This window comes from Podarcis erhardii (genome assembly GCF_964252035.2).
Source record: "Podarcis erhardii genome assembly, chromosome: 8".
In the NCBI taxonomy this organism is placed as follows: Eukaryota; Metazoa; Chordata; class Lepidosauria; order Squamata; family Lacertidae; genus Podarcis; species Podarcis erhardii.
The window spans coordinates 43,422,695-43,450,535 of NC_138499.1; the positions used below are offsets into that span (position 1 = coordinate 43,422,695).

The following is a 27,841-nucleotide window of genomic DNA, read 5'->3' on the forward strand; positions in this document are numbered from 1 at the left end:
TGAAAGCTATTGAAACTGAATAGATCCACAGAAATACAAAGAGAAACGAAGTTCTGTTTCTGATGTTTTAAAAACCTGTGTTGAGAAGTAGCCAGTAAATGGTTGAAGTGGAATGGCTTTGTAACACAAGGAAAGTCAAATATAAGGACCAAATAATGTTGCAGGAGCTTCATTAGAAATGGATCCTGTATTGACATGACAGTGGTGGTTAATGAGGTTAATCCAAGGCATCATTATTGCTAATTGGAAACTTTTCATTTTCTGGCTGTTCCACTACACACATTTATAAAACAACAGAAGGAAACGAAACACTGGGAGCACCTTTAAGCAGCCATAAAAACCAAGGTCCTTAAATTTCTTTAGATGTCTACCAAATATAATTAAGGCACTTCCAAGGTAAAGAGAACAGAGTATTATAATCTGAAGGGGGGGGTGTGGAACAATCATTGAAAAGAACAAATATATTTACATTACAGAGCATGTTGTCGATGCTGCAGTTACTTTCGGCTTACATATGGTAAATAACTAAGCATGTGAGCCAGAACCCAAAGAACTTTTCTAGGGCCTTTGCATGCCCAATGAAGCACCCTATGCCATATCTCCAATAAACATGTAACTGTCAGTCGAACCAACAGATGTGCCTTTACCTTCATGATCATATATAAAGTGTTAGTTTGTGATAAAGCATAGGGATATTCTTCTGGGTGCATGCAAACAGGTTCCCTTTGGTGTTCCCGAAGAAGCACTTTGGATCCTGGCCAATATAGTCTATATTTTCAGTATTTTATTGACTCAGCTTTGTGTGCATTTAAGCTTCCATGAAAGCAATAAGCAACATAGAAAAGATTTGGGTAGCTGTGCAATCTTATGCTTGTTCCACAAGTAATCCATGGTTCAGTGTGGGGACTTACTCCATGGCAGGCATAGGATTTCAGTTTTAGGGTTTTGCAGCAGCTTGAAAAAGTTAATAGCAAATATTTAGCCAGAGATGTTAAGCTTTTGTCGAAATACAGATTTATCAGAGCAAGTTTCTTCAGAGAGAAACCATTCAATAATCAAATTTGCTTTCGAGATATGATACAACAGGCTCGCTTAGTCGTACCTGTGCTCTTGGCTTGTTATCATTTTTTCCCAAGTATGTGGTTCCTTCTGCCAGTATGCCGTGCAGTTTAAGCTCTATAGGAAACTAAGTAGAGGGATGGTAATGTATACTGTCAGAAAGGTAATTGTTTCATGACCAGAGTGGTTCCTGTAGCTGGCCAGGAAGCGTTTGTATCCATCATATACAAAGTCATAAAGAGTGGCTGATATGTTCTGAGAACTGATGGCATTCAATGGGGTCTTAAACATGCATCATTCATCAATATTGCAATGACCTGTAATAATTTTGCTTAAACCAGATACAACCTGGAATCCTCTGCTGCTAGGGCTGTGTGTTGTCCTTAAAAGAGCTCATAAGAGCCTGCCATTCTGACTGTGATATCACACAGGATTTCAGTCTGTCATACGAAAGTTGATGTATTTTGTTTCTTTCCTCTTTCCCTCACTTTGTTACCTAGCGCCTTCATGTTTGCCAGCTAGAGAATTGAACTGTGCATTACATCTGATGTTACTACTTGGAAGAGATTCTATGCAAGCACTATGAAATACACCAAGCAGTTCCAAAACTGAGTGAAACAGTCCGGACAGTGTTCCTAAGGGAGCTGTTCCTAAAAGTCACCTTGAGCACAATTCCATTTCCTTTCCAGGCTGGTAAAAACAACTGAATAATGTGGCGAGCAAACACAGGGTGTTTTTAGCAAATGACATTAAGAAGGCACCACAATGGACCCACAATGCTCTCCAACACCAATGATGTATTAAAAGTCTGTGCCATTGGCTCCTGCATTATATTCACTGCCATTTGTGGATGGGGGGCGGGCAGGGTGCTAGAGTGGTCCTATATTGGCAGTGATTCTGCATTTCCTTTTTGGTCTGCATAGCTTTAAGAAGTTTTCAGGCAAGTGTCTCTCCCCCCCCCCCATGTGATTTGCTATGTATAAATAATAACATTGTTCAGTGGCAAATCTCTCTCTTAAAAAAAGGGGAGTTTTGCAGCAAGAGGCTTTATTGATTCGAATACTGAATAGTGCTGTATTTTGTCACTCGCCTTCGACTCGTACCAGGAGAAGCGGATCCTATTGTTTGGCTAAGGAGATTATCGGGACTCAGCATTTGACCTGTGATGCCACTCATGCTGCCAACACCGCCACTCATTCCTGCCCCTGACACTACTCTTTCAGTAACAACCACATTGCGTCCACCTGATAACTCAGAAGGGATGCTACTCATGCCACCAATGCCGCCACTCATTCCCGCCCCTGACACTACTCTTTCAGTAACAACCACATTGCGTCCACCTGATAACTCAGAAGGAATGCTCAAATTGCCCTGCATGCCTGCAACAGGTCGAATCACTCTTTCCGTCACCACTACATTTGACCCCTCAGACAGGTCAGGAATACTCATGGAAGGGGGTATCCTTGCATTTGGAGCAATCACCCTTTCTGTGACCACCACATTGGACCCATCTGGTAGCTCTGGAATATCTATCATGCCATGCAAATCAGTGACCGCGCCAGGAGCAAGCACCCTTTCTGTAACCACAACATTTGATCCACACAGAGGATCGACATTCATTGTAGGAGGTTTCATTGTTGGCCCCGTTGTATACGTCTCAGTCACCACTACATTGCCTTGGAGCATAGGATCAGGCCTTGGAGGCTGTACAGCAGAAGTAGTTGTGTAGGTATTTTCAGTAACAACCGTCGTGCTGCCAACAGGAGGAGGTGGAGTCATAGTTGAAGATGTATTAACAACGATGGTAGTTCCAGGCGGTGGCAGGCTTATATCGAGATCAGGATTGGGCAAAGATGGCCAATTTGAGTCAGTATCTGGGAATGCCTCAATTTGCACACCCAGGCAGATTTCTGCCAAGGTCTTAAACTTAGGTCCCAGTGTATCTAGATAGGTGTCATCCAGATCATCACCAATAAAACTGCAACAGCCAATGGAACCAACAGGAGAGCCTATACCCTCATGATCATATATCAGGAGACAGTCATTTGCAGGTCTGCCTTCGTCTTCGTCAGCATAGGCAAACGCTTTCTAAAAATGAAGAAAGGGGAAGACAGAATTGAAGTCCTTGCTTTCTTGTGATCAACATGGAGAAGAAAATAAATCTATTAGTAAGAAATGCAATGCACTGCTATTGAGCACCAGACAGAATATCAGTGGTTAAAAAATGTGCAACTGGAGTGATTAGATTTGTTCAGATAAATTCCTTCTGCTGTTAGCCAAAGGTCAGGCATGCAGAGTTTATGTTGAGGGCAGAAGGAGAAATTGATGTGCCTAGGAAATGATGTGGCAGGGGCAGATGTGGTCAGATACAACCAGCAAGTATAACTTCTCTGCACCCAGAAATACACTTGGTGCAAAGCATCCTAAAGTCACCACCTTTCCCTACCACCCCTCCAATTTGCTAAAGCAACTGCATTCAGCAACTTGGATAAAAGCAGTTTGGAGTTATCTGACCCTGAATATAGTCCTGTTTACCTGGGACTGAAATTTGCCCTACATATACTGGCAAGGACAGTTGCATACAACCATGGTAAGGACTTGTCCCAAACTGGCACATTTAGTAAACTGCCTGCGTTGAAAGAGATGAACATGGGCTACCTCCGAAAAATAGCTGTCCAAGAAAGCCATATTCACGCCACTTTCTCTGTATTCTTTTATGGTCCCTCCATATGCTTCTTTTCTTCCTGTTGTTCCATAGCCTGTAGTAGTTCCATAATCAACATTCGTTCCATAGCCTTTAACTGCTCCGAGTCCGATTGTTTCTTCAACTCCTGTACTCACTCCACCTTTATACTTAGTTGCATAGATATCTGAAAATTAGAAACAACAACAACCCCATATTAGTTTTCCATGATGCTTTCGGAGGAACAGTGGTAATTTATGTAGCCCCCAAACATCCTGGCCTAGTAGCCAATGCGGAGATGAATTCAAGCCACTTTAAACCCCATTAATATGGGCAAGCAGTAGTGGCTGGTGTCCCTTGTGTCTGGTTAGGCAAAAGGTACCGTATTTTTCCATCTATAAGACACCCCCATGTATAAGATGCCCCCTATTTTGGGGGACTCAGATTTAAGAAAATGGGGGAAGATGTATCCGTGTATAAGACGCCCCCTAATTTTTGACATTATTTTTAAGGGAAAAAACCTAGTCTTATACATGGAAAAATACGGTAGGTAGTGCTAGAGGTAATGACAGACTGAGCCAGCTAATTCTAATTTTGCACCCATCCTCTTTGTTTCTGAGTTCTACAAGGGCAATCTTGAGACTGAAGAGGAGGAAGCTGACAGCCAGTGCCACCATCAAGAAAGCTGGCAGAGGGGGGCTGGTTGAGGGCAGATTGAAGTTGTTGGAGCAGTGCATCCTAATAGGCCAACTGCTACTAGTGCTCATATACAGTGGTACCTCGGTTTACGAACAGCCCAGTTAATGAACTCTGCAAACCGGAAGTAGGTGTTTCTGTTAGCGAACTTTACCCTGGTCTACGAATGGAAGCCGAATGGTAGAAGGGCACTGGCGGTGAGAGGCCTCATTAGGGAAAGCGCACCTCAGTTTAAGAATGGTTTTGGTTTAAGAATGGACTTCCAGAATGGATTAAGTTCGTAAACCAAGGTACCACTGTATAGGTGTATCCTCCCCCCTCCCCCTCCTCTTCTTCTACTTCTTCTTCTGTGAAAGCCACACGACGAGCAGCTTATCTGTATGGATGAATGCCATATGTACAAAGGAACATCTGTTGATCTCTGGATTTCAATGGTATGGACTTCAGTTAACGTTGGAGGTGCTAACAAGATCTAAACCAAGGTTTCCCAAACTTGGGTCTCCAAGTTTTCAGGCTACAAAAACAGCTGGAGACCTAAGTCTGGGAAACCCTGATCTAAACTATAGTAGGCAAACACAGGCTGTGGAGCTGGGTTATGCTTCTGAAGCTGCCCTGTATCTCCAAGCCTTTTGTATTATCCTTCCATATATCCACTGGAAGGAATAAATATGAAAAGTATTATTTACCGAACTTACAATGTCTGTTTAGCCTTACCTGAGGAGTCACCATAGTCGCCCATGCCTGTATTTGCTACTTGCCCGCAAATATTTGAAACATCCTAAAAGAAGTGAGTAAAAATAAATTTTAAAAAGCTAGTTTAAAATTTGATTTTTTAAAAAGAGATGTAAATACAAGGTTTTTGGCTTGATTCAGAGGACCACAAGCATAATGGGAAACTAGACAGGCATTAGAAGCTGATGTTGGGTTGGAGTGGGAGCATTTACCTAACCTCCCGGCAGCAGCGCTGCTGCTCACAGGGAGTGAAGGTGGGACAAGGCAGTGGAGGGGGAGCCAATTTGCATAAGGCTGACCCTGCTGCCTGGCCCCTCCCCCTCTGCAGCAGCAACCCACCTACCAGGAGGTCAGGTAAGTGATGGGATTATACTTCTTCTGAAGGAGTGGGTATGCAACTTTGGAGTACTTTTGGATCTGCCGCTGTCACTTGTGGCTCAGGTGGCCTTGGTGGCACAGAGTACCTTCCATCTGCTTCAGCTGCACCCCTACCTAGACAAGGATAGCCTAACATTAGTTGTCTATGCTCTGTTGACCTCCAGGTTAGATTACTGCAGCATGTTATACATAGGGATGCCTCTGAAGACAATTTGGAAAGATCAGCTGGTGCAGAATTCGGAGGCCAGGTTGCTCACTGGGGCAAGACGGCTTGAGCATATAATGCCAATCCTGGCTCAACTGCACCAGCTGCCAATTAGTTTCTGGGCCCAATTCAAAGTGCTGCTTTTGACTTATAAAGCCTTAAAAAGCTCAGGACCACGCTACCTCAAAAACTGCCTCTCCCCATATGAAGTGAGCTGGACCCTGTGATCACCATCTGAGGCCCTTCTTAGTGTGCCTCCTCTGTGAGAGGTCTGGAGGGCTGCAACATGAGAACGGGCTTTTTCTGTGGTCACTCCCTCTTAGTGGAATGCTTTCCCCAGGGAAGTTCACCTGGGCTTTGGTTACATATCTCTAGGTGCTAGATAAAAACACTCCTCTGAGACATTTGGCTAATTAAAAAATCTATGGCCTTTTAAACTGGGGGTGGATGGGGGGAGAATTATTTTTTGCTTGTTATTATGGTATGTATTTTTGTGTTTTTATATTGTAAACCACCCTGTGATCTTCAGATGAAGGACGGTATAGAAATTTTAATGATGGTGATGGTGATGGTGATGGTGATACTGCACCAACCTCCCTGCTGCCTTGCTCCTCCCTCCCAGTAAACAACAGTGGCCCACCTGTCAGGAAGCTAAGCACAGCAGTTCCACCCCACCTGGTGAGCTGCTTCTGCCTGGGAGACTTGCCTCAGCTGATCCTAGCAGTTGGGCAGATCAATATGGAGGAAAATAGTCAACCATGTAATATGTTGTTTTGCTATGCTTATTTTGGTTGCTTTTATATTACTTGGGAGTCAGCTCGGAGTGAAAACACTGAAGAGTGGAATATAAATGTTGAAATGGAATAGACGGGACAGACAATAATGGTTGTGCTGGGAAGTCTGACAGGTCCATCATTGTGTTAGAGGCTTCATATTGATAATGGGATAGAGCCTGTAAAGCTTTCTGAAAAGTTATGAACCAACCCGGTCTTCAGGCTGTGCTCCTTCAATTCCCCATGAATGAATAGCTCCTTCTGAACATTCAGGCACAGGCTCAAATCCAGCCCCAACGCCACCAGTAGGACCAGATCCACAATAGCCGCAACAGTCACTCTGTGACATCAGAATTGGAACCACTAATAGAAGAGGTAAAAGAAATTGATGCCGTTTTTAAGTATTATGGCATATATTTGTCTTCAAATATAAATACACAACTTAATTTCAAGGAATGATAAGTTCTGAGACCCAAGAGTAATTTTGAATTAGACAGAACCAAGAACCCATTGATTTCTAACGACTTTTATGTTTCTTTCTTTCTTTTTTCTTATTTACTTTTCTATTATTTCTTGTCAACAGCACATACTATGTTACAATCATGCACAAAATAATAAGAAAGATAACAGCATATATATAAAACATGAATTACAATAATAATAACTTATCTATATTCATCCAAATTACTATATATCTTTACTTTTACTTCCCTTCCACTCTTTCCATGGTTTACTATTTGCTGTCCTTTTAACTGTGTTTTCTACTGTTCTAAATTATTTTCTCTTACCATCTTTATTTCTTAATCTATTTGTTTAACCATTTTTATGTTTCAATGATGAGCATTATGAACACCACATTATTTCTATTTATCCTTCTTTACATGAACAGGCATGGCTGAGACGGCATCAGGTGCCAGGATATAACTCTGATTCAAGTAGACCAGTCAGCCCACTAGTGCTGGGATCCAATTTAACACCATTCCCATTGCTGATACAGCAGCTGCCCTGACAGCTACATGAGCAGGAGCAGCACTCCTGTGGCAACTGATGCATCTCTGGATCTGCTTTGCAGGTGCAGTTGGGAAGAGCCATAGCTGAGTGGTAAAGCATCTACTTTGCATGCAGAAGGTCCCAGGTTCAATCCCCAAGATTCCCAATCCCCAATCAATCTCCAGGCACGGCTGGGGAAAACTGCTGCCTAACACCCCAGAAATGCTACTGTCAGTCAGTGTTGAGACAATACTGAGCTAGATGGAGCACTGGTCTGAATCAGCACAAGGCTACTTCCTATATTTTCATTGTTGCACCCAGAATTATCTGTTTGATGAGGCATCTTAAGGCTTTTTGGAAACAAGTAAGACAGCTATTTGGCCATTGACTCTGCTTAAAGGTAAAGGTAAAGGGACCCCTGACCATTAGGTCCAGTCGCGGATAACTCTGGGGTTGTGACACTCATCTCGCTTTATTGGCCGAGGGAGCCGGTGTACAGCTTCCGGGTCATGTGGCCAGCATGACTAAGCTGCTTCTGGTTATTCAGAGCAGCGCACGGAAATGCCGTTTACCTTCCCGCTGGAGTGGTACCTATTTATCTACTTGCACTTCATGTTTTCGAACTGCTAGCTTGGCAGGAACAGGGGCCGAGGAACGGGAGCTCACCCCTTTGCGGGGATTCGAACCACCAACCTTTTGACTGGCAAGCCCTGGACTCTGTGTTTTAACTCACAGCACCACCCACGTCCCTCTGCTTAGCCTTGTGCATTAAGCTATGGTAGCACACATTTCTGTGTTAAATGCAGCACTTGATGCTTCCTTCAAGGCAAGGTTGTGATTTTAAAGTGTGTGAACATAAACATATAATTAATGGGACTCCAAAATCTTCAACTCTCCTCTTGTCAAAACTCCTCATTTCATGGGAAGGTACACAGAGCAGCTTTCATTAATGCAATAATGTTATAGCAAAATATTAAATAAGTAAGATCAGTGGTCTAGTTCCCTTTTAAAAAACACACAGAATTCCAAAGAACAAACAAACAAAACAGAAATAGTTAATTTAGTTTCAGTAGAATACTTACACACAAATATTAGTCCTCCGAGGAACATCAGGCCAATGGCTGTAGCACTAAGTGTAGTTTCTGCGCCTCCTTGTCTGCCCCAACCATAACCATCATAACCACCATAGCCACCATAACCACCATAACCACCAGTGCCACCATCACCATAATCAATAACACCACCAGTGCCACCACCGGTTCCTCCTGTTCCGTCATCTCTTCCTCCTCCTGTTCCTCCCCAGCTGCCTGCTTCCTCACCAGTTCCTCCTCCAGTTCCTCCTCCACCAGTTCCTCCTCCACCAGTTCCTCCTCCGCCAGTTCCTCCTCCGCCAGTTCCTCCCCCTGTGCTTCCTCCCCAGCCAGTTCCTCCTCCGCTGGTTCCTCCTCCACTAGTTCCTCCCCCAATGACTCCTCCCTGGCCACCTCCACCAATAACGCCTGTTCCACCTCCTGCCATTCCTCCTCCTCCTGCTCCTCCTCCTGCTCCTCCTCCACCAGCACCACCACCACCAGCACCACCTCCACCTCCTCCACCAGCACCACCACCAATAATAGTAACAGTGATTCTTCGAGTGGCAGACTTGACACAGTTCCCATTGCGGTCACAATGACAGGCTTGCAAAGGAATAACCAGTGGCCTATCACAGCTTCTGCCACTGTTGTCGAACACTCTAACTTGGACCTCATGAATGACAAATTCTATATCCTGGGAGAACAGTGCTGCTGAGGTATCTGTTTGGGACGGGGAAAGGGAAGAAACAAAAATAATAATTTAGATTAAGAATTCTGCTTTGGAATCTCTGCTCAGGGTCAAGTTCATGTTCCTAAATAAAGTTAGCAGTCCTTACGAGGGCAGCCAAGACTACATTAATCTCTCGGGGTCACCTCCAACATAGTGCTGAGTAAGTGTGCTGTCAGCGTTAGGATTTCCTCTTGTACAATGGGATTTCCTCACCCTCTCCTTCCCATGGATTTTCACTAAATCTGTTCTAGGAGTTCTGTCAACCCTCAGGAGCAAAGCTGGGGAGGGCACAGGGAGCATGTGGGGGTAGGAAGAAGGGGGAAGTCCTGATGAGCAAGCAGAAATCCATGTGCTGATGGGAGCCTAATCCTGTGCGATGTAGGAAACAAACCTCAGAACCCATCTGGGTGCATTAAGAAAGCACATTTGAGTTTCTTTCCTGCAGCACAGTGGAGCTATGCCACTGACTTCTCTCTTTGCTTACCCTCCCATTCCCTGGGCTGATGAAGTTAATTAGCAATGTCTTGTAAGAATTGGCCATCAATTGATAAAAGTGAATGGGGGCAGGTACCCAACAGCTACATTCATGTTGATCACAGAGAAGCCAGAGAGCAGGAGAGGGTTATTTGATGGTCATGCTTGGAGAACATGTCCTCTAGCAAATGCTTTGAGCAGCCTTCCCCAGCCTTCACACACCTACCCTCTAGATGTTTTGGACTACAACTTCCATGAGTCTCAGCCAGTGTGGCCAACAGTAAGGGATGATGGGAAATGTAGTCCCAAAACCTGGAGGACATGAGGTTGAAGAAGGCTCACTCTCAGGGATGCTTTAATTGATTACAGATAGTGCAAGACATTTGCATTATATTGAAGCTGAATTACATAACATTACACAGTTGTACCATGCCTTTGCCCAAATGTCTTTGCTTGCTACAAACTCAATAGATGTTTCTCCCTTCCTGTGGCCCAGATGCTCAAACTCAGGCGTCCCCAACCTGCGGCCCTTCAGATGTTTTGGCCTACAACTCCCATGATCCCTAGGTAACAGGACCAGTGGTCAGGGATGATGGGAATTGTAGTCCAAAACATCTGGAGGGCCGAAGGTTGGGGATGCCTGCTCAAACTGTTGTGTAGGATTCCCACATGCCCAAGTTGAGAGTGACCAGAAAGCACACCGATTCTTACAAACTTACCATACAAAGAAATGGTTGGTGCAGGTATAGGAGGGAGGTGTTGGAAGGTAAAACCAGCTTAGAAAGTCAGGCAAGCATTGACTGGCAAGGTGATCTCTACATATAAATGTACTCACCATTCACTATTCTGATGTTCCATGAACTTCCTGGAGACTGTGCCACTATTGTAAATTTAAAAGGTGGACCATATGGATGGCCATCTAGATCGTGAGCTGTGATTACCGCTGTTGGATTGTCCACACATACTCTTCTGATTTCGTCTGTTACAGTAGGGCAGTTGTCATTGACATCATCAATAGTAAGCACAATGGTACCAGTAGCTGTTGTGAAAGGACTGTCTGTAATAAAAGACATCTATATGAAGATGGTGGGTGGGTGGAATCAGGTGCATCTTACTAGTCTATATTGCAGAAGAAAAATACTCCTGGTAAGCAAACAGCATGGCAAAACTACATTTGTACAAATCAGAAAAGTAAACAAGTGGTTGATTTTATTGTTTGAAGTTAAACAGCTGTTAAATACTCAATGGCTGATAATGGGATAAAAAGCGGGGGCGGGGCGGAAGGCTGTCTACAGACAGCATTTTATTCTAGAATCAGTGGAGACTTAGTACATTGTCCTCACACAATCTAGTTTTATGGGATACTTTTTGGTCCTCAAAAGTGCTTCTTGAGAAACTGGTTTCATTATGAAACTAAAATCTCATTGCAGATTGATTCTGCATTACCCTGCAGTGTGTCCATTTGAAAACTGGTGAAAATAAATGTAGGCAGTCCCAGTAATGGTGTATCTGTGCAAGCAAGAACTTTTCCAGATTCAGAAAAAAAACTATGCTTTTTTGTCACAAATGGGTTAGCAAGAGAGTGGGAATAAACAGGCAGCTCCCACAATGGAGGGATATAATAAATAGTATCTCCCAATTACAGATAGGTAGCCGTGTTGGTCTGCCATAGTCAAAACAAAACAAATTCCTTCCAGTAGCACCTTAAAGACCAACTAAGTCAGTTCTTGGTATGAGCTTTCGTGTGCATGCACACTTCTTCAGATACACCTCCCAAGGTATTGGGAACAGTGATTTTAAAAAACTTGACCTTGGAGTTAGGGTTGAGCAATGAGGTGGCCAGGTTTATTGATGGCACCAAATTGTTTAGGATGATAAAATTAAAAAGATGGATTGCAAGGAGCCTCAAAAGGAGCTCTCTGAACTGAGCAAATGTGCATTAAAATGATAAATGCAATTCAATGTAAGTAAGGGCAAAGTTCTGCATACTGAGGGCAAGAATTCCTTAATTGACATTTGTGCTAAAAGGGTTTGAACTGGCAGGGACTGATCAGGAATGAGACCTTGGGATAATAGTGGATAATTCAATGAAAATGCCAACGTAGTGTGTGGCAGTTGTGAAAAGGGTGAATTCAATGTGTGGGATTATAAGCAAAGGAACTGAAAATAAAACTGCTATACAGCTGCACAGTGGAACTGCACTTGAAATGTTGTACACTGGTCACTTTCTCTTGAAAATCGTATTTTGAAGCTGGAAGAGGTGAAGAAAAGGGCACCCAAAATGATCAAGGAGCTGGAACTACTCTCTGATGTGGAAGGGTTGCAACATTTGGGTCTTTTTAGTTTTAAAAAATGGCAAGTTAAGGGCAGAGGACATGGTGGAGGTATATAAAATTATGCATGGTTTGAAGGCAATGGATAGAGAGACATTTTCTTTCTTAGGATTCTAGAGCCTCTTAGGATTCTAGGACCTGAGCTCATCCAATGAAGCTGAATGATGGAAGATTCAGCAACAAAAGCAAGTAATCCTTCACACAGCAGAATTACAGAATTTGATTCCACAAAATATATCAATAGTCACCAGCCTCAATTCTTTAAACAGGATCAGGGGCAATATACTTCTGAATAACATTTGCTGAGAACCACAAGTGAGGAGAGTGCTTCCAGTAGGCATCTAGTTAGCCACTGTGAGAACAACATGCTGGAATGGATGGGTCTTTGGTCTGATCCAGCCCCTGCTTCTTATATGATCAGTACTAGTTCACATATGATAGTTTACATGCCTCTTATAATTTGGATAGTTTAAACAGGATATCCTCGGATATCAAGATCAACACCACTGAACAGCAGCACTGAACTGCTAGTAGGAGAAATCTTGTAGAGCCCTGTATCTCTTTAAAGCAGGCATAGGCAAACTTGGCCCTCCAGATGTTTTGGGTCTACAACTCTCACCATCTCTAGCTAACAGGACCAGTGGTCAGGGATGATGGCAATTGTAGTATCAAAACATCTGGAGGGCCGAGTTTTCCTATGCCTGCTCTAAAGCCTCAAAAGCACCTCAGTGGCAGTTTGTGTCTCCATTCATTTGAAAATATGGGTATCTTTGTAAACATTCTGTTGCATGACTGAGCAGCATGCATTTATATTGTGCTTTCAGTTTCTACTGTTGGAAGCTGAAGAAGCTGAGACAGAAGAGAGTTTACACAAAGAGGAACTCAAGAAGTGTGGAGTCTTCAGAGGTGATTTATGGGGAATCAGTTTCGTGTGTTGATTTGAAACTACCATACCAACATTTGGGTGCAGTTGTTGAAGGGGGAATATTTGTATATTTAGCTATTTGAAACCCACAAAGGCAACTTTCTTCACTAGCTCAAAAAGGACTACGAGATAGTTGGAGGAACTATCTCAATTTGCAGAATTGCATTTCTTCAAGCTGTTGCAGACTTCCTGTAAATAGCAAGGAAAATTATATTTAAAAAACCAGCTCTTTTCTTACCTCTAGTAATAGCTAGCAGCTCTGCAGAGTATACCCCATTGACTACATAGATTGATTCCCGATCAATCACTTTGTTGAAAGAGATGGCACCAGTTGTTGGGTTGACTCGAAACCAGGCGGCTGGATCACGTCCCATGACGTAGCTGTTTTTGATTAGCAGAAATGAATTGGGCTTCATTTTAAGATGTAACAGTGTTTACATTTGCACAAACTGACTGATTTTATTTGCTCAGTTTAATAGTAGAAAATACTGTTATGTGAGAGCAAACCTTTTTGTTGTATCTTAGAGTTTCCACATATTATGCAGAATGAGCAGAGGTGACAAGACTTTGCTGAAGGCACTTCAGCAGTCATCTGTAATGGGTGCTGAAACTGTGTCCTGCAGGGTCCTGAGCAGGGGTTGGACTTAACCTAGAAGACCTCTGATTGTACAGTTCCTACTTCTGCTATAGCAGGCAGGCACAATCACTGTAGGTAAGAATAATGAGTCTCCAATTTTCATGTCACCAGGAACTCCTCATGTCTGGGAAGGGCCATAATAGAACATCTGCCTTGCATTGGTTTTCATACTAAGATAACACTATTTTTATTGCTCTGTGATTTGCTATTTTAGGATTAATAATGTGCATTATTAGCACAATTAAGTATAAATCAAGTGAAAATGGGTCTTTCTTCTGCTGGAAGCTTGGGAGTCAGAGATGTTTCTTGGGTCTAGACTGGTTGAAGACCACTGGGATAGACCATGCAGCAAATATTTGTTGTGACTAAATACTAAGGTTTGAATGTAGGTAAACTATAATATTCTTTCAACAGAGGCCTCAAGAATATAAATGAGTACCATTAGTGGATTTATTTATACCACAGTCATTTGGAAGTCTCCGTCTCCACAAAACATTGACATTTGAAATTCAGAACTGTAAATGCATTCCTTTAAAAATCAACCATATAACAGCCACATTTCATTTTTGACAAACGCAGTTTAAAGAGCAGAGAAAGATCAACTTTGAAGGTCACCTATTGTATACTAAATGCAGACCCTCCAATGTCCCAGTTTTGCGGGGACAGTCCCAGAATCATAAAAGCCATCCTGGTTTCTGATTTGATCCCGGAATATCCCAGATTTTCCTTTTCCTTCCCTCCATATCTCAGAAAACAATTAAAAGTGGTGGCGAGATCAGACCCCCACCCTCCATCCTTTTTGGAAACAAGAGCCTTTGCTTTCTCTCTGTGTGTGTATGCATGTCTATGTGTGGGTGCAAAGATGGAGTCCTGCTTATACTGAACACACACACACACACACACACACACACACACACACACACTGATAAGTCTGAATTCTTGGGGTGAGCTACAAAGAAGAATCCTGAAAACAAAGCCTATCTTACCGGACGTTAGTAGCAATTTTTCCAGTATCCTGGTCAATAGCTTGGAATGTTCCAACATCATAGGTAAGTATAGTTTTAGTTGTTAAGCTTTCAGGTGCAGACACTTTTATTGAAGTTGGATAAAATGCTGGTCCTTCCACTACATTGGTTATTTGTACTGTAATTGGTGTACCCTGAGAAGCCGCTGAATATTGATATTGTGAAGCCACTGAAGAATGGAAAGGAGCTATGTTTCGCACACCAATACTTAGTGGTATGCTTGAAAATTCTTCATAGTTAATTTCCTAAAACAAAGAAAGAAACAGGATGTAATGCATGCTGTTCTCTGGTCCTTTACACAAGGTATTATGCACATCCATTTATGGATAGTAAAATCATACACATAGCATTTTTATTGTTAGAAAGCCATTCGCTGGAAAGTATCTTGTATTAAAATCATTTGCTGCTTGCATAACAAGACTCTTCCAGAAAAGCTGAATGCAGCGAAAAGGAGAGCCAGCACATACAAGTCAAATCCAAATAAAGCAGTCAAACGATCTTATGATCATTCTGTTTTTTAAAATCTGTTTAATAAATTCCATAGATTACATAGGAATCAGGAAGTTTCCCCAGATGTGCTTCAGACAGAGCACAGATGTTGACAGATGACACAAAAAATGCAGGAAACATGAAAAGCCATTGTCAGTCCACAGTCCTGTGTGGTTGATTAAGAACCTGACACATGTGGCAAAACTGCATTTCTAGCCTTGGCTCTTGGTCATACCTGCAAAAGAGCAGCATGAAAATCTGGGGAGCACCGCTGATATCACCCCCAGAACCATGCATATCACTGACCCCACACCTTCTACATCCATACACTGAGTGTGAAAGTCTGCAGATAAGTAATGTAGCCATGTCCCATGCAGGACTGCTGATTGTGTAGACACCCTTTGCAAACATGCACACTTGAGGTGTGCACAACACGGAGATGAATTAAGGCACTATATAAAGCAAGTCAATTGGGAAGCAAAGCTGAAGTTTGGAGATGGGGAACCTGTGGCTCTGCATGTGTTGTTGGACATGTCCCATCAGTTTGATGGGCAGGTATGATGGGAATTGTAATCCAGCAACATCAGGAAGGCCCCAGTTTCCTCACCCCCTGCTCGAGAGCTTATTTTATTGAGAGACTACAGTTATCTCTCACTCTGTGTTTCTTGGACAATATGAAAAAGAGTGGATATTTTCTACTTTCAATAAACAGTTATAGGATCAGAATTTGACTTTCAATGAAAATAGGAAAATTCATACCTTTATAACCCTCAGGATACCCTCGTTAGTTGCTCTGTCTAGGACTATGTCAAAGTTGCCATTTTCATTTCCTGAGATAAAATAAAATTCTGCAAACCAATTATCTGTATACTCTTGATCTAAATCAAAAACTTGTATTCTCAGAGCCTCTTGATTGAGTGTATTTTCTACAATGGTAATTGCGTACTAGAAAAGAAAGAAAACAATTGTTGACACGCATGCATGGGTTTCCCACTAACTTGAAAGGCAGTTTGCACATGGCTGCTACTCATTTCAAACTTGCTATGAACACTAATGATCTGATATGTATCATTTGTCACTCATATGGATACAATTAGCTGTACGGAATGAAACAGTATCATGCTTACTTATGGCATAGTGCACAGCAATCTATGGGTGACTGGGATAACCACAGCAAGCTGAAGAAAAGTGTTTTTAGAAGGTCAAAGTTCTCTCTGATAGCTGTGGGACACACACAGGTGGTGCTGTGGTCTAAACCACTGAGCCTCTTGGGCTTGCTGATCAGAAGGTCGGCAGTTCGAATCCATGCCATGGGGTAAGCTTCCATTGCTCTATTCTAGCTTCTGCCAACCTTGCAGTTTGAAGGTGTACCAGTGCAAGTAGATAAATAGGTACTGCTGTGGCGGGAAGGTAAATGGCATGTTTGTGCACTCTGGCTTCTGTCATAATGTCCCATTGCGCCAGAAGTGGTTTAGTCATGCTGGCCACATGACCCACTAAGCTGTTTGTGGACAAACGCCGGCTCCCTCAGCCTGAAAAGCAAGATGAGTGCCACCCCCCTGGTCACCTTTGACTGGACTTAACCATCCAGGAGTCCTTTACCTTACCTTTTTTACCTTTTGAAGCACACTGAGGACTTTATTTTTTTTTAATTGGGAAAAATAAACTATAATATATAAATGCAATGAATCAAAACACAACTCAGCTTGCTATGGTAATCCCACCGATCCATTTTTTGTTTTGCATATTTTGTTGTTCTCAGCAGCTCAATATAGAGTAACTCCCCTCAACTCCCTCCTAGTTATTTATTTTCTTTGGTTCTCTGCCATATGATTTTAATCCATAAGACGGGCAGCAGGAACCTTGAAGTTGCCCACCAACAGTTAGTATGTGTAGACAATCTCAGCTCTCTTCCATGCAACTCTGTATTTCATTTCCTGTATTTACAAGTCAGTTCGTAAATCATATGGTTTCAAAGCATGCAATCACTATTAAACTTTATTTTCCTTTGTTTTATTTAGAAATATACTGTATACCTATTCTTTTAGGTATGCAGTTGAAACGCTAAATGTTTTTATGTGCAAAATCCTTTATTTTGTGTGAACACGCTATGAAAGGTCAACTCCTGAGAGTTGGTCTAAAACAACCTTCGCCAACCTGGTGCCCTCCAGATGTTGTTGGACTTGCATTTCCCATCATCCCTGACCATCAGCCATGTTGGTTGGAGCTGATGGGAGTTGTAGTCCAGCAACATCCCCAGCTTGGAGAAGTCTGGCCTCAATAGTTGTCAGCTTAACATTATCGCAGGTTATACGACATTAGTAGGGTATTCCTTTCAGTGAAATACAGATTCATTTTCCGTTTATTTTATTTTTTTGAAGGGAAAGTAGAAACTAGGCTGATAGTCTGGACTGCTTCCATTTCTACTTCCAAAGGCATATAAACCCACCCCTGAACACCCCTCTTCTAGTTCCTGCTCCTAGAAGGTATTGCAGAATGTGGAATTGATTGTTGCTGGTGATACTGCTTTAGTCAATAGCTTACCGAGCTCTGTGCACATGTTGGAAACTGATCATTTACATCAGTTACAGAAACCTCGCAGGAACATTCAGATGATATTCCATCTGGACCTCCATCCCTGTCTGTGGCTCTCACAACCAGACTGTAGCTTGCATGTTCCTATATAAAAGTGAGGGGAAGGAAGGAAGACAAATGTTTAAACATTCACATTAGTGAGAAAGCACATTTCTACACTGTTACGCTCTTTAATCTCATCATGGAAAGTGTTTTACATGGACCATATTTTGTGGGAGGGATTTGGGTGTGTACTTGAACTTTAGGTAAAGGTACCCCTGCCCGTATGGGCCAGTCGTGTCCGACTCTAGGGTTGTGCGCCCATCTCACTTAAGAGGCTGGGGGCCAGCGCTGTCTGGAGACACTTCCGGGTCACGTGGCCAGCGTGACGAAGCTGCTCTGGCGAGCCAGCACCAGCGCAGCACACGGAACGCCGTTTACCTTCCCGCTATAAAGCGGTACCTATTTATCTACTTGCACTTAAGGGTGCTTTCGAACTGCTAGGTGGGCAGGAGCTGGGACCGAAAGACGGGAGCTCACCCCGCCGGGGGATTCGAACCGCCGACCATGCGATCGGCAAGCCCTAGGCACTGATGTTTTACCCACAGTGCCACCCGCGTCCCACAATTAAAGTGGACTGAAGCGCTAGTAAACAAATCTCTCCCCCCCTTTTAAAAAAGAATCTAACTTATTGTGCTTGAAAGTGAAGGGGGAAGTGAATTGAAAAGTGTAAGGATGAATTTTCATTTAACAGCCCTGCAAACAAATAAGAATAATGCCTGAATAAAGAACAGAGGATATAAGTGAACTTCAGTGTAAGGTTTGTGCAAGAAAATCAGGACGAATTCTCAATAAACTGGTTGTCTGGAGGGATCCTATGATGTGATGTAATGGGAAAAGTTATGAAGCATTTTAAGTGTCTTGTTCGTCTCTATTTCATTGACATCATTTTTCGCAATCTCATTCAATTTTGATGCAGAGTTCAATGGCATTTACTCCCAGGTAAACATGCACAAGGTTACAGCTTTCTGCATATCCGTCACATCAACCCATCTTATCTTTCTGATCCCCCGCCCCCCCCGGCTGATTTTCTCTTCCTGAATAGATGCACAATAGCCAATTATTTTGTGCTGACTTTTCAGAAAGCTTTCTTAAGTCCTGAATAGCTCTTTCCCCTAGCATACAAACTGCGGTATTTCTCAGGAAAAGCAATGTATTTTTACCTCTCTGTCAAGGATATTTGCAATGTGAAGTTCTCCAGTCTGTTTGTTCAAAATAAACTTTGATGGACCTCCAGGATTTTGACTCACAATCTTGAAAGCAATTTTGGAATTCAGGTTATTTGGCTCATCTGCATCTGTAGCAGTTATTTTCATCACCAATGTGTCTGGAAAGAAGGAGAGGACCACTCAAACAAAAACCTTAAGAGCTGCACTTCAGTTTATTAAAACTGTAAGGATGCCATAATTTGTGAATTCTCCAATATCTTACTAAGAGGCATTTTCCAAAATATTAGGTATGTGTCAGGGAACTGCCATCAGGGAACTGCCAGAGGGAGAGAGCAAGCTCCAGAGGGATTCCAGAGAGTGTCCCGGGATGGGGAGAGGCAGCCCATCTTCTGGGGAAGAGAATCAGCGTGGTACCAGTAGAGAAGGGGGGCAGATGGGGGAATCGGCGAGGCGGTCCCATGACTCCTTGCCGGGGACCAGCGGGGAGAGTAAGGGTCCTCCGCTGCCTACGCCCTCCTTGCGCAGAAGGCTTCCGCGCAGGGAGAGTAGGAGGAGACTAGGCGTCAAAGAGCTTCTTTGCTGGAAGAAGTTTAAGAAACACCCACTGACGGATTCTGCCAGCGATTGAGACAGCCATGGGTGAGTGGCTGTCTGGACAAAAAAGGTTCAGTGAGGCAACCCAGCCAGGTGTTGGTACCGGCTTACGCCCGAGCAACCCCTAGAACCATTACAGTATGTTTCAATGAAGTTCCCCAGTCTCTGCTAATCTGCAGCACTACAAATGTAGCAAACTCTGATGTGCCTTTAAAATGCATCATTTTGGTTATTTCTCTAAAGCAGGGACAGGGAACTTCTGCCCCCCCCCATGTCTCCAGCTCCCATCAGCTAGCATGGCCAATTCTGAGGAATGATGGGAGTTGTAGTCTAGCAATCACCTGGAGGGACTACAGTTTCCCAGATCCCTACTCTACAGACACAGGGTTTTGGCCTGCAATCCTAAACCCACCCAAGAGCAGCCCCCATCGAACGCAATGAGGCTTACTTCTAAGTACAAGTGCATAGAATTGGGGAAAGGGCAACTGAATGAGGTGGGTGAGGAATCCCAGATTGAAATGGAATATTATGAGAAAGATAGATGCATATGTATTTTATCCAGTGGCAGAAATGGCTACAATGTCTTTGTAATGTACTTACTGTCCATGCTGCCCTCTGAAATTGACCCTGAAAACACAGATTGTGTAAATATGGGTGAATTGTCATTTACATCCAGAATCCGGACTCGAAGGTCAAGTGGTGTTTCCACCGATTGTCCAGTAACAACATTTATAGCAAAGCACTTAATCTGCATTAAGAAATAAAAAACAAAAAACAAAGATTAACTTAGAAGGCGTCTGTAGTATTCTTTTTTCTTTTTGTAACTCTTAAAATTCTGAATAAACATTATTTAAAAAAAGAAGACGGCGTATGTAGTATTCAAAATACCTAACACCATTCATTTGTTAGGTAAAAAAATTAATCTAATTTAAAAATACTGCAGGATTAATAATAATAATAATAATAATAATAATGTTAACAACAATGTATTATAAAATACAGTCTGCCTTTCAAGGTGAATACCAGTGAGAAACAACAAAGCAAGCATAACCAACAAAATCAGCACTAAAAATAAAATGAGTGAAAACAGCAGAATGAATAAAAAACCTCCATAATAATTGTCCAGTAGTCACTTATGTTATAAAATCATCACCATTAGTCTACAACAAAGGAATTACCACATTTTTCTCTAAATTTTTGAAGTTTAAAATAAGGGGTCATCTTATATATGGATAGTGTATAGTGCATTTTCTTAATTTCGGGTTAAAAAAAATAAGGGTCGTCTTATACATGGGGGCGTCTTATACACAGAAAAATATGGTATGTGTTGCTCCTTAAAAGGCCCTGTAGTTTCCACCAGATGCATTTGTGATGTTAAGGGATGTAAGAACAACCCAGCTGGATTAGCCAAGTGGCTCATCTAGTCCAGAAGCCTGTTCTCACAATGGGCAGCCAGATGCTCGCGGGAAGCCTGCATGCAGGACCAAGTTCAAGAGCACTCCCTCCATCTTGGGGTTTCCAGGAACTAGCATTCAGAAGCATACTGCCTCGGACAGATATTCTAGTTGTAGGTAGTAGAGGGGGAAAACGTTATAGTTTTGCAAACACATAGTACTTACAACAAACATTGGTGTCTCCTCTCGGTCTACTATTTTTGTTATATTAATTTCCCCAGTCTTTTGATTAATGATAAACACTCCAACAGGATGCTGATCAATTCCTACTCCAGAGATTCTGTATATAAGTGACTGAGTTTCTTCACAATCTGATCGGATCTGCAACAGAAAACAAAAATTAGCTATGTTTTTCTCAACCCTAGATTTACTTATGTATTTATTTAAATGTGTACAAATGGCTCTATATTCAAGGAACATTCTCGTGAGATGGCCTACTCAAATCAGTAGTGTAGTAACAAAACAAAAAAGGGGGGGTGTAAGATTTTGCTACTTGTTTCATGCAGCTGGCATACTTTGGTGCTGGTTTAGATGCAGACCTTGGCTTAATAAACCATGGTTTATTAACCTAGGAGCAAGTGTCATTCCTGCAGTGTCATCCCCATCTTCCCAATGCCCCTTTCTCCTCACACGCCAGCTATGACATTTTGATTGTTGTTTCTTTAAACCATGGTTTCCCGCTATCTCCAAAATGCAAACAGTGGTTTCATCCTGGTTTATTCATCAAAATGTGAAACCAGGATATAAGTGCATATAGAGGATGGGGAGGTAGCACTAATTTTGATTACGTCCCCCAAGCCTCCAGGGCAAATTGAAGGGGCACAATGAGTTGAAGGGGGATGGAGGAACAGACAAGAGTTTCCTCTGCTCCTTGCACTCCAGGAGTGGAACTCTCTGGAGGGGCTTCTCCTGTCAGCAGCTGAAACTTCAGGTTGTTAGCCGGTGTATCATTTATTGTAGGCCTGTCCAACTTCCTAAAGACTGCAGTCTACTCCCAGTATAAAACAACTGGCAGTGATCTACCCATTGTCATGGGTGGTGGTGGTGGTGGGGAGAGTTGCTGAGCTTTTTAAAGGACAGGCTGGATTTCTTGACCTTTTTTGTGGGGGGGGGGGAGGTCAGAGATGCTGATCTTATTTTTAGGGCAGAGTTGTTGAGAGACACTTTTAGTTATTATTACCACCACCACCCCCCAGACTCAACCTTGAAGAAGAAAATTCCAGCACCGTGTCTTGTTACAAAACATTACGGTAGCGGACTTCCGGGTCGGCGCCATCGCCGAATGGCGGACTCCCTCCGAGCTCCGGAGGGAGCCTGCACGGCAGGGGCTGGGTCCTACCGCACCGGCGATGCGGGGACCCTTAAAAACCACGGCCACGGGGGCCGTGGACATGGAGACTCGGCTGACACCGTCAGCGCCCTCCCGACTCGTGAAGGAGCCTTTTTAAAGGCTACGGATCGGGTGCCGGGGAGAAGCGTGGTGTTTTGAGTCCTCTGCTATCCCTGCCGTGCGAAGCCGCATGCCATTCGGCGGAGAGCGCTGGCTTCTTCCTTTGAAAATTCGGACCTAAAAGAACAACCTGTAAGTAATTGGAACTTGGATTAAAAAGAGGGACAAAAATTTTAAAAATTTCGGAGCGAGCGGGGGAGGCGCAAAAAAGGAAGTCAGCCACCCCCTCCATTGTAGAAGGGTCAAAGCAAAGGATCTGATAACTAAGATCGGAGTAACATCATTTTGGCAAGTTTTTAACCTCACGAGTGAAGAATATGAGATTGAGCTGGAGGAGGAAAGTAGAATTCGGACTTAAAAACAACCCCCCCTGGAACCCCGGGAGCGATCGATGACGGAGTTTGGAGAGGAGAAAGGCAAGTTTTGACAGCTGTCAAAGAGCTGTCAAAGCGGAAAATAAGATAGAGACTATGTTACAAGGACTTTGCTGGTTATATTTGTTATAAATTGGATACAAATTGTTTTAAATATGGATTACAAAGTTACTAGGGCTAATGGATGCGATCTGGAAGAGAACTCAGTTTTTGCAATCCACCTAGAGGAGCCGAGGGATATTACAAATTTTAGCTGGAAATTGGAACTGAACTGTTTATCTCCTGGGAAACTGCAGAAATGGAACATTATTATGACTACAGAGGCCACTACACCGAAGAAGACAATGGAATTATCTGTTGTGGAATGAAAGGAACTTGACGTAATGTTTTGTTTCTGAATAACAAGCCTCTGTAAAGGAACTAACTTTTGGAATTAGGACATTTGTGCAGGAAAACAGGGACAGAAAGAAATAGAAAGAGGAGTCTGATCAATAAGAACAACAAAATAACAAGAATTGGACCAAGTCAAAAGTGGGGACATTCGGGACATCCAGATTTGACAAGCTTAAGGATTATAATTTGGAGTTTTTCACTCCTGGATATAAAAATCTGGATGGAAAAAATGGGCCTCTCTTTGAGACAGAACCCTTCCATGATTGGACATTCGAAATTAAAGAGGACTGGCAAAGGACTATGATTTAGAGAGACGTGGAAATATCGGACATTGAGGAACATTGGGAACGCAACCGGGAAAAGGGGGGGTGGGAAATGTGGAATCCTTAAAGGCGTAAACTATGTTTTATTTAGGCTATATACATCTATATGGTATTCTAAAGTGGGGAACTCGTGGTGGGAATAAGCCGATTTTAGGGGAATGGAAAATAATGTTGTTGTTTTTTTAAAAAAAAAAATTGGGTTAAGGATAACAAGTTTGAATTGAGGAGAAGAACTTGTTGAGATCATTTGAGAGATTTGGAATACAAGGGGGGGAGGGAAGGGGAAGTCCTGAAAGGATGTAATTGGAAAAAGATTTGAAATTGGATGTTTTATTAATTTGTAATTAATTGGAAAATTTTAATAAATATTATTAAAAAAAAAAAAAAACAAAACATTACGGTAGCAATTCAACTAAGTTTTACTGAGAATAGATCGATTGAAATGAATGGATTAAAGTAGGCCTACACTAAGTAACACTTACAGTAATTGACTCCCATCCTAGCAAAGGAGGGCGGGGGGCAGCTGTCCCCCCAATCAATAAAAAACAATACAAATCTGCCCCCCTAACAAAAGCCTGCCCCCAAACAAAAATCCTGGCTATGCCCGTGCACCCTTAGTCCTAGTCACACAACTAACCTTGATTTTAAAGAGAGTGTGTGTGAGTTAGACACCACACTTTCCAAAAAAATCTCCTAGACTGTAAAAAAACAGTTGTTGGTACTTTAAGTTTTTCCTCATTATCAACCTTTATCAGATCTTTGCTGTACGTTTTGCAAACTGAAACTGTGGAGTCATTTATTTAAGCCCAGTGGACTTTGCTACTTAGTCAGTACATGGGAGGATCTCTGCCTTGTTTGCTTGGTAATCTACAAGTGTTGCTTAGTAATTTACAAGTCTTGAACTCTTCTGATTTGCTTGGAACTTACCCTTGCAATTGGATTCCTCTTTGAATTATCTTCCCCTTCTCTACAGGCTGCAGCAAATTTAATCCATTCTCGTTTCTGCCTGTGGTGGCTTTTCCATCTCTCCATGCCTTTTTCATCCCATTCTTTCACCTTGAATAAACAGCACATGAGCATTAAAAGGACTAAATGAACACCATGAGAACCAGTTGTTCTGAATATTGAATGTGGTTTGATAGAAAAGTGGGTGACTCAGGGTCAGGGTTCTGAAGGAGACAGGAGAAACAAGTGGAAATAAGGCCCATGTCCAGGAAAGGATGTGTATGGTGGGTAAGAAGAGCTGGAGGAGGGCTGAATTTCATGTAACGGTTCAAAATAGGATGTTTCGTCTGCAAGTCTTTGGTTCATATGTAATAGATTTGTAGGATGCACCAGCGAATAGCTGCTTTACATAGTGATCCTGTGCTTTGAAAAATAAACAAAACCCTCAGAAGTCCCACTGTATTAAATAGCCCCTACTCCCTGATACCTGGTAGTAAGTCTCATTGAGCCTAAGTCTCATTGTCTAACTAGACAAGCATATGGTTGTGCTGCTAATAACACTGTGGTGATTAAATTACCTGAACATGAAAAGCAGCAGTGCTGAACTCCAAGGATACCTAGAAGAGGAACAAGAAAGAACCGTCAGCGGAATGCTCACCTTAATTTCCCCCACTTATAGAGCTCATAGAAACCCATCTCATCTATGTCTTTCAAAGTCTGCATCCTCAGCCTTCATATTGCTAAAATGTATACAGATTAAAAAGTAAGAATCTGATTCCACAGTGTCCTTGCACAGGTCCATTCCCTCTCCTGTATATTTTCCTTCACATTACGGCCACCTCTTCAATTAAACCAATGGATTTCATGCACCCCTCACTACTAGGGAATGCAATATGTAAATAAGAATTTGCAAGCATCTGTATAATGAATAGCCAAAACAAGAACAATTTCTCATTTTATTCATGTTACAGATAGGTAGCCGTGTTGGTCTGCCATGGTCAAAACAAAATAAAAAAATTCCTTCCAGTAGCACCTTAAAGACCAACTGAGTTAGTTCTAGGTATGAGCTTTCGTGTGCATGCACACTTTGTAAATTACTAAGCTATCTGAAGAAGTGTGCATGCACACGAAAGCTCATACCTAGAACTAACTCAGTTGGTCTTTAAGGTGCTACTGGAAGGAATTTTTTTATTTTGTTTTGATCATTTTATTCATGAATGTGAAATGCAAGTCAGTGAAATCTCTAAATCTCTATTGTAATATATGCATCAGATTACAAGCAGATTTTTTAAGGGCCTGTCCTCATGTTGGCTGCATATTTAAAAGCACTACACTGTGCAAACAGATATCTTTATATTCACACCAGAGATTTTTACAGAATGCAAACATTAGATGAAAATGAGATCATGCTCATGTGACCATAGAAATTTCAGTCAGCCATGTCTTAATCTACTACCAATAATAAAAGTAAGTCAACTCCAATAATTTCATTAGTGAATTTTTTTTTTTGCACACAGGGTCCCCTACTCAACAACAACAATTCCAATTGATAAGTCACCCTTCACCCACAGAGGCCGCCTGAGACTCCAGTGACAGTGTTGAATAAAGGAGCGCTCCCAGAATATGGATCTGCTCCTTCCAGAGGACTTGGGACACATAACACTTCTCTCTTTTCAGGATTCAGCTGCAGTTTATTGGTCCACATCACTGCCTCCAAGCACTGGTTTAACACCTCACCTGCCTCTCTTGACTCAGTTGGAACAGAGTTGGGGTGTCATCTGCATATTGATGACACTGTAATGAATAGAATAGGTTGTGGGGAGTGCTTTGTTGCAGTGAGGTTTCGGTGGCCAACAACAGTTTCCCTAGCTTTCAAATGTGGCCACGGGTCCAAAAAGGTTAGCAACCCCTGTGTGTTCTTCACACGTGTTCAGACAGCTGCTTCCTCCTCTTTAAACGCAAGCCATTGTTCTGGGGGTATCAGATTGTATTGGAGGGAATGCTTGCTGAGTGAACTAGTAGAAACACACAGCCTTTTCATCACCCGTCTTCAGACAACTGTTCAGCTCATTCTCTTACTGACCTTCAGTTATAACTTTGCCCCAAAGCCAAAGGACGACATGCTGGCATTGCACATAACAAAACTTTAGAGAAATGGTGGAGAACTTCAAGCTCAGGAGGTCCTTCTTTCTGACCCTGAGGACTCTCCCTAGACAACCCCTCCGCAGGCCACACCCCTCACTAGTGCTGTTCCACACCCTCCTTGAATGTTTTAACCTGGCTGGAACAGGCCCTTGCACTGTGAAAATGCCACTTCCTTGCCTGAATGGAGTTATTTGCTTATAGAAACCTCTGCCTTAGGTGTGGCTGGAATGTAGCCTATGATGCAAAAGTAAGAATCACCATCACTGTTCCCCTCTACCCCCAACACTTTGGATCTTGCATGTGCCCTCCACAAGGTTTTCCACAAGGGGATGTGGCTTTTGGGATGAAAAGCTAGAGGTTCTACCTTCTTCCTGACTGACAAGTCACATCTCAAATGTGGAAGACTTTTGGGAGCACTCTCCAACAAAGCATGAACAGATGTTCAGAGTGAAGCATCTGGTTGCGTATATAGAATACTTTGGATTCCTGCCTTTTCTATTAACATCAATTAAATTTATATCAAATTCTTTTGGGCAAGATTCACTGAGTCTTGGACTTCCACTTGCATAAGGGGCTTCTCCCCTCATCTCCCTGTTTGTTTCCTGCACCTCCAAATTTGACATGGGTGGTGTCAGGCAAAACCCCAGAACAGCATGTTTAGGAGAGGATTGTTCTGTTTGGCAAAGCAATATGTTTGCCCTGACAGAATGATCAACATAGCACCATGTTGAATTCCTCTATTTGAGTGCACGTGGGCAGGCAGATTTGTCCCAAAGTTCCCATCATCATCAATTTACTTAGACTGCTTTTAGCAGGTTAAAAAGATTGGGAACTTGAGGAGCAAAAGAAAAAAGGACAAATGTAGATGATGATGGGAGGAACCCAATGTAAATTTCACAGCAAACTAGCAACAGTAGACATCTTTTAAAATATATATGAATGAGAGTCAAATAAAACTCTGTTTTACAGGTTACATAAAAGACAGGTTAGCTTTCTGAGCAACACAGTCATCTGAGCATCTGTATGGATGGTAATTTTCCAACAATCATCCTCAACATGGTGCATTCAGCTTCCATCACTCTGGCCAGGGGTGCCAACTTGAATAAAATATTGGGGGGTCCAGGTAAACCCTGCCCCACATAATCAATCACAACGCTC

General features: G+C 42.5%; 1 protein-coding gene across 1 annotated transcript in view; it reads right to left on the reverse strand.

The window, feature by feature from the left end:
- Positions 1-806: 806 nt before the first annotated feature.
- Positions 807-27,841, reverse strand: part of LOC309348446 (desmoglein-1-like) — a 35,031-nt gene continuing 7,996 nt past the window's right edge. Inside the window, exons 2-16 of the mRNA XM_081873621.1 lie at positions 25,117-25,155; positions 24,521-24,649; positions 21,219-21,374; positions 20,200-20,347; positions 19,000-19,163; positions 17,747-17,881; positions 15,962-16,147; positions 14,675-14,958; positions 13,290-13,432; positions 10,629-10,850; positions 8,599-9,309; positions 6,738-6,889; positions 5,153-5,216; positions 3,718-3,929; positions 807-3,147 (exon numbers count right to left, since the gene is read on the reverse strand). Of these exons, the coding sequence (XP_081729747.1) occupies positions 2,107-3,147; positions 3,718-3,929; positions 5,153-5,216; positions 6,738-6,889; positions 8,599-9,309; positions 10,629-10,850; positions 13,290-13,432; positions 14,675-14,958; positions 15,962-16,147; positions 17,747-17,881; positions 19,000-19,163; positions 20,200-20,347; positions 21,219-21,374; positions 24,521-24,649; positions 25,117-25,155 (3,786 nt within the window). The 3' untranslated portion in view covers positions 807-2,106. The remainder of the gene's footprint in view (positions 3,148-3,717; positions 3,930-5,152; positions 5,217-6,737; positions 6,890-8,598; positions 9,310-10,628; positions 10,851-13,289; positions 13,433-14,674; positions 14,959-15,961; positions 16,148-17,746; positions 17,882-18,999; positions 19,164-20,199; positions 20,348-21,218; positions 21,375-24,520; positions 24,650-25,116; positions 25,156-27,841) is intronic.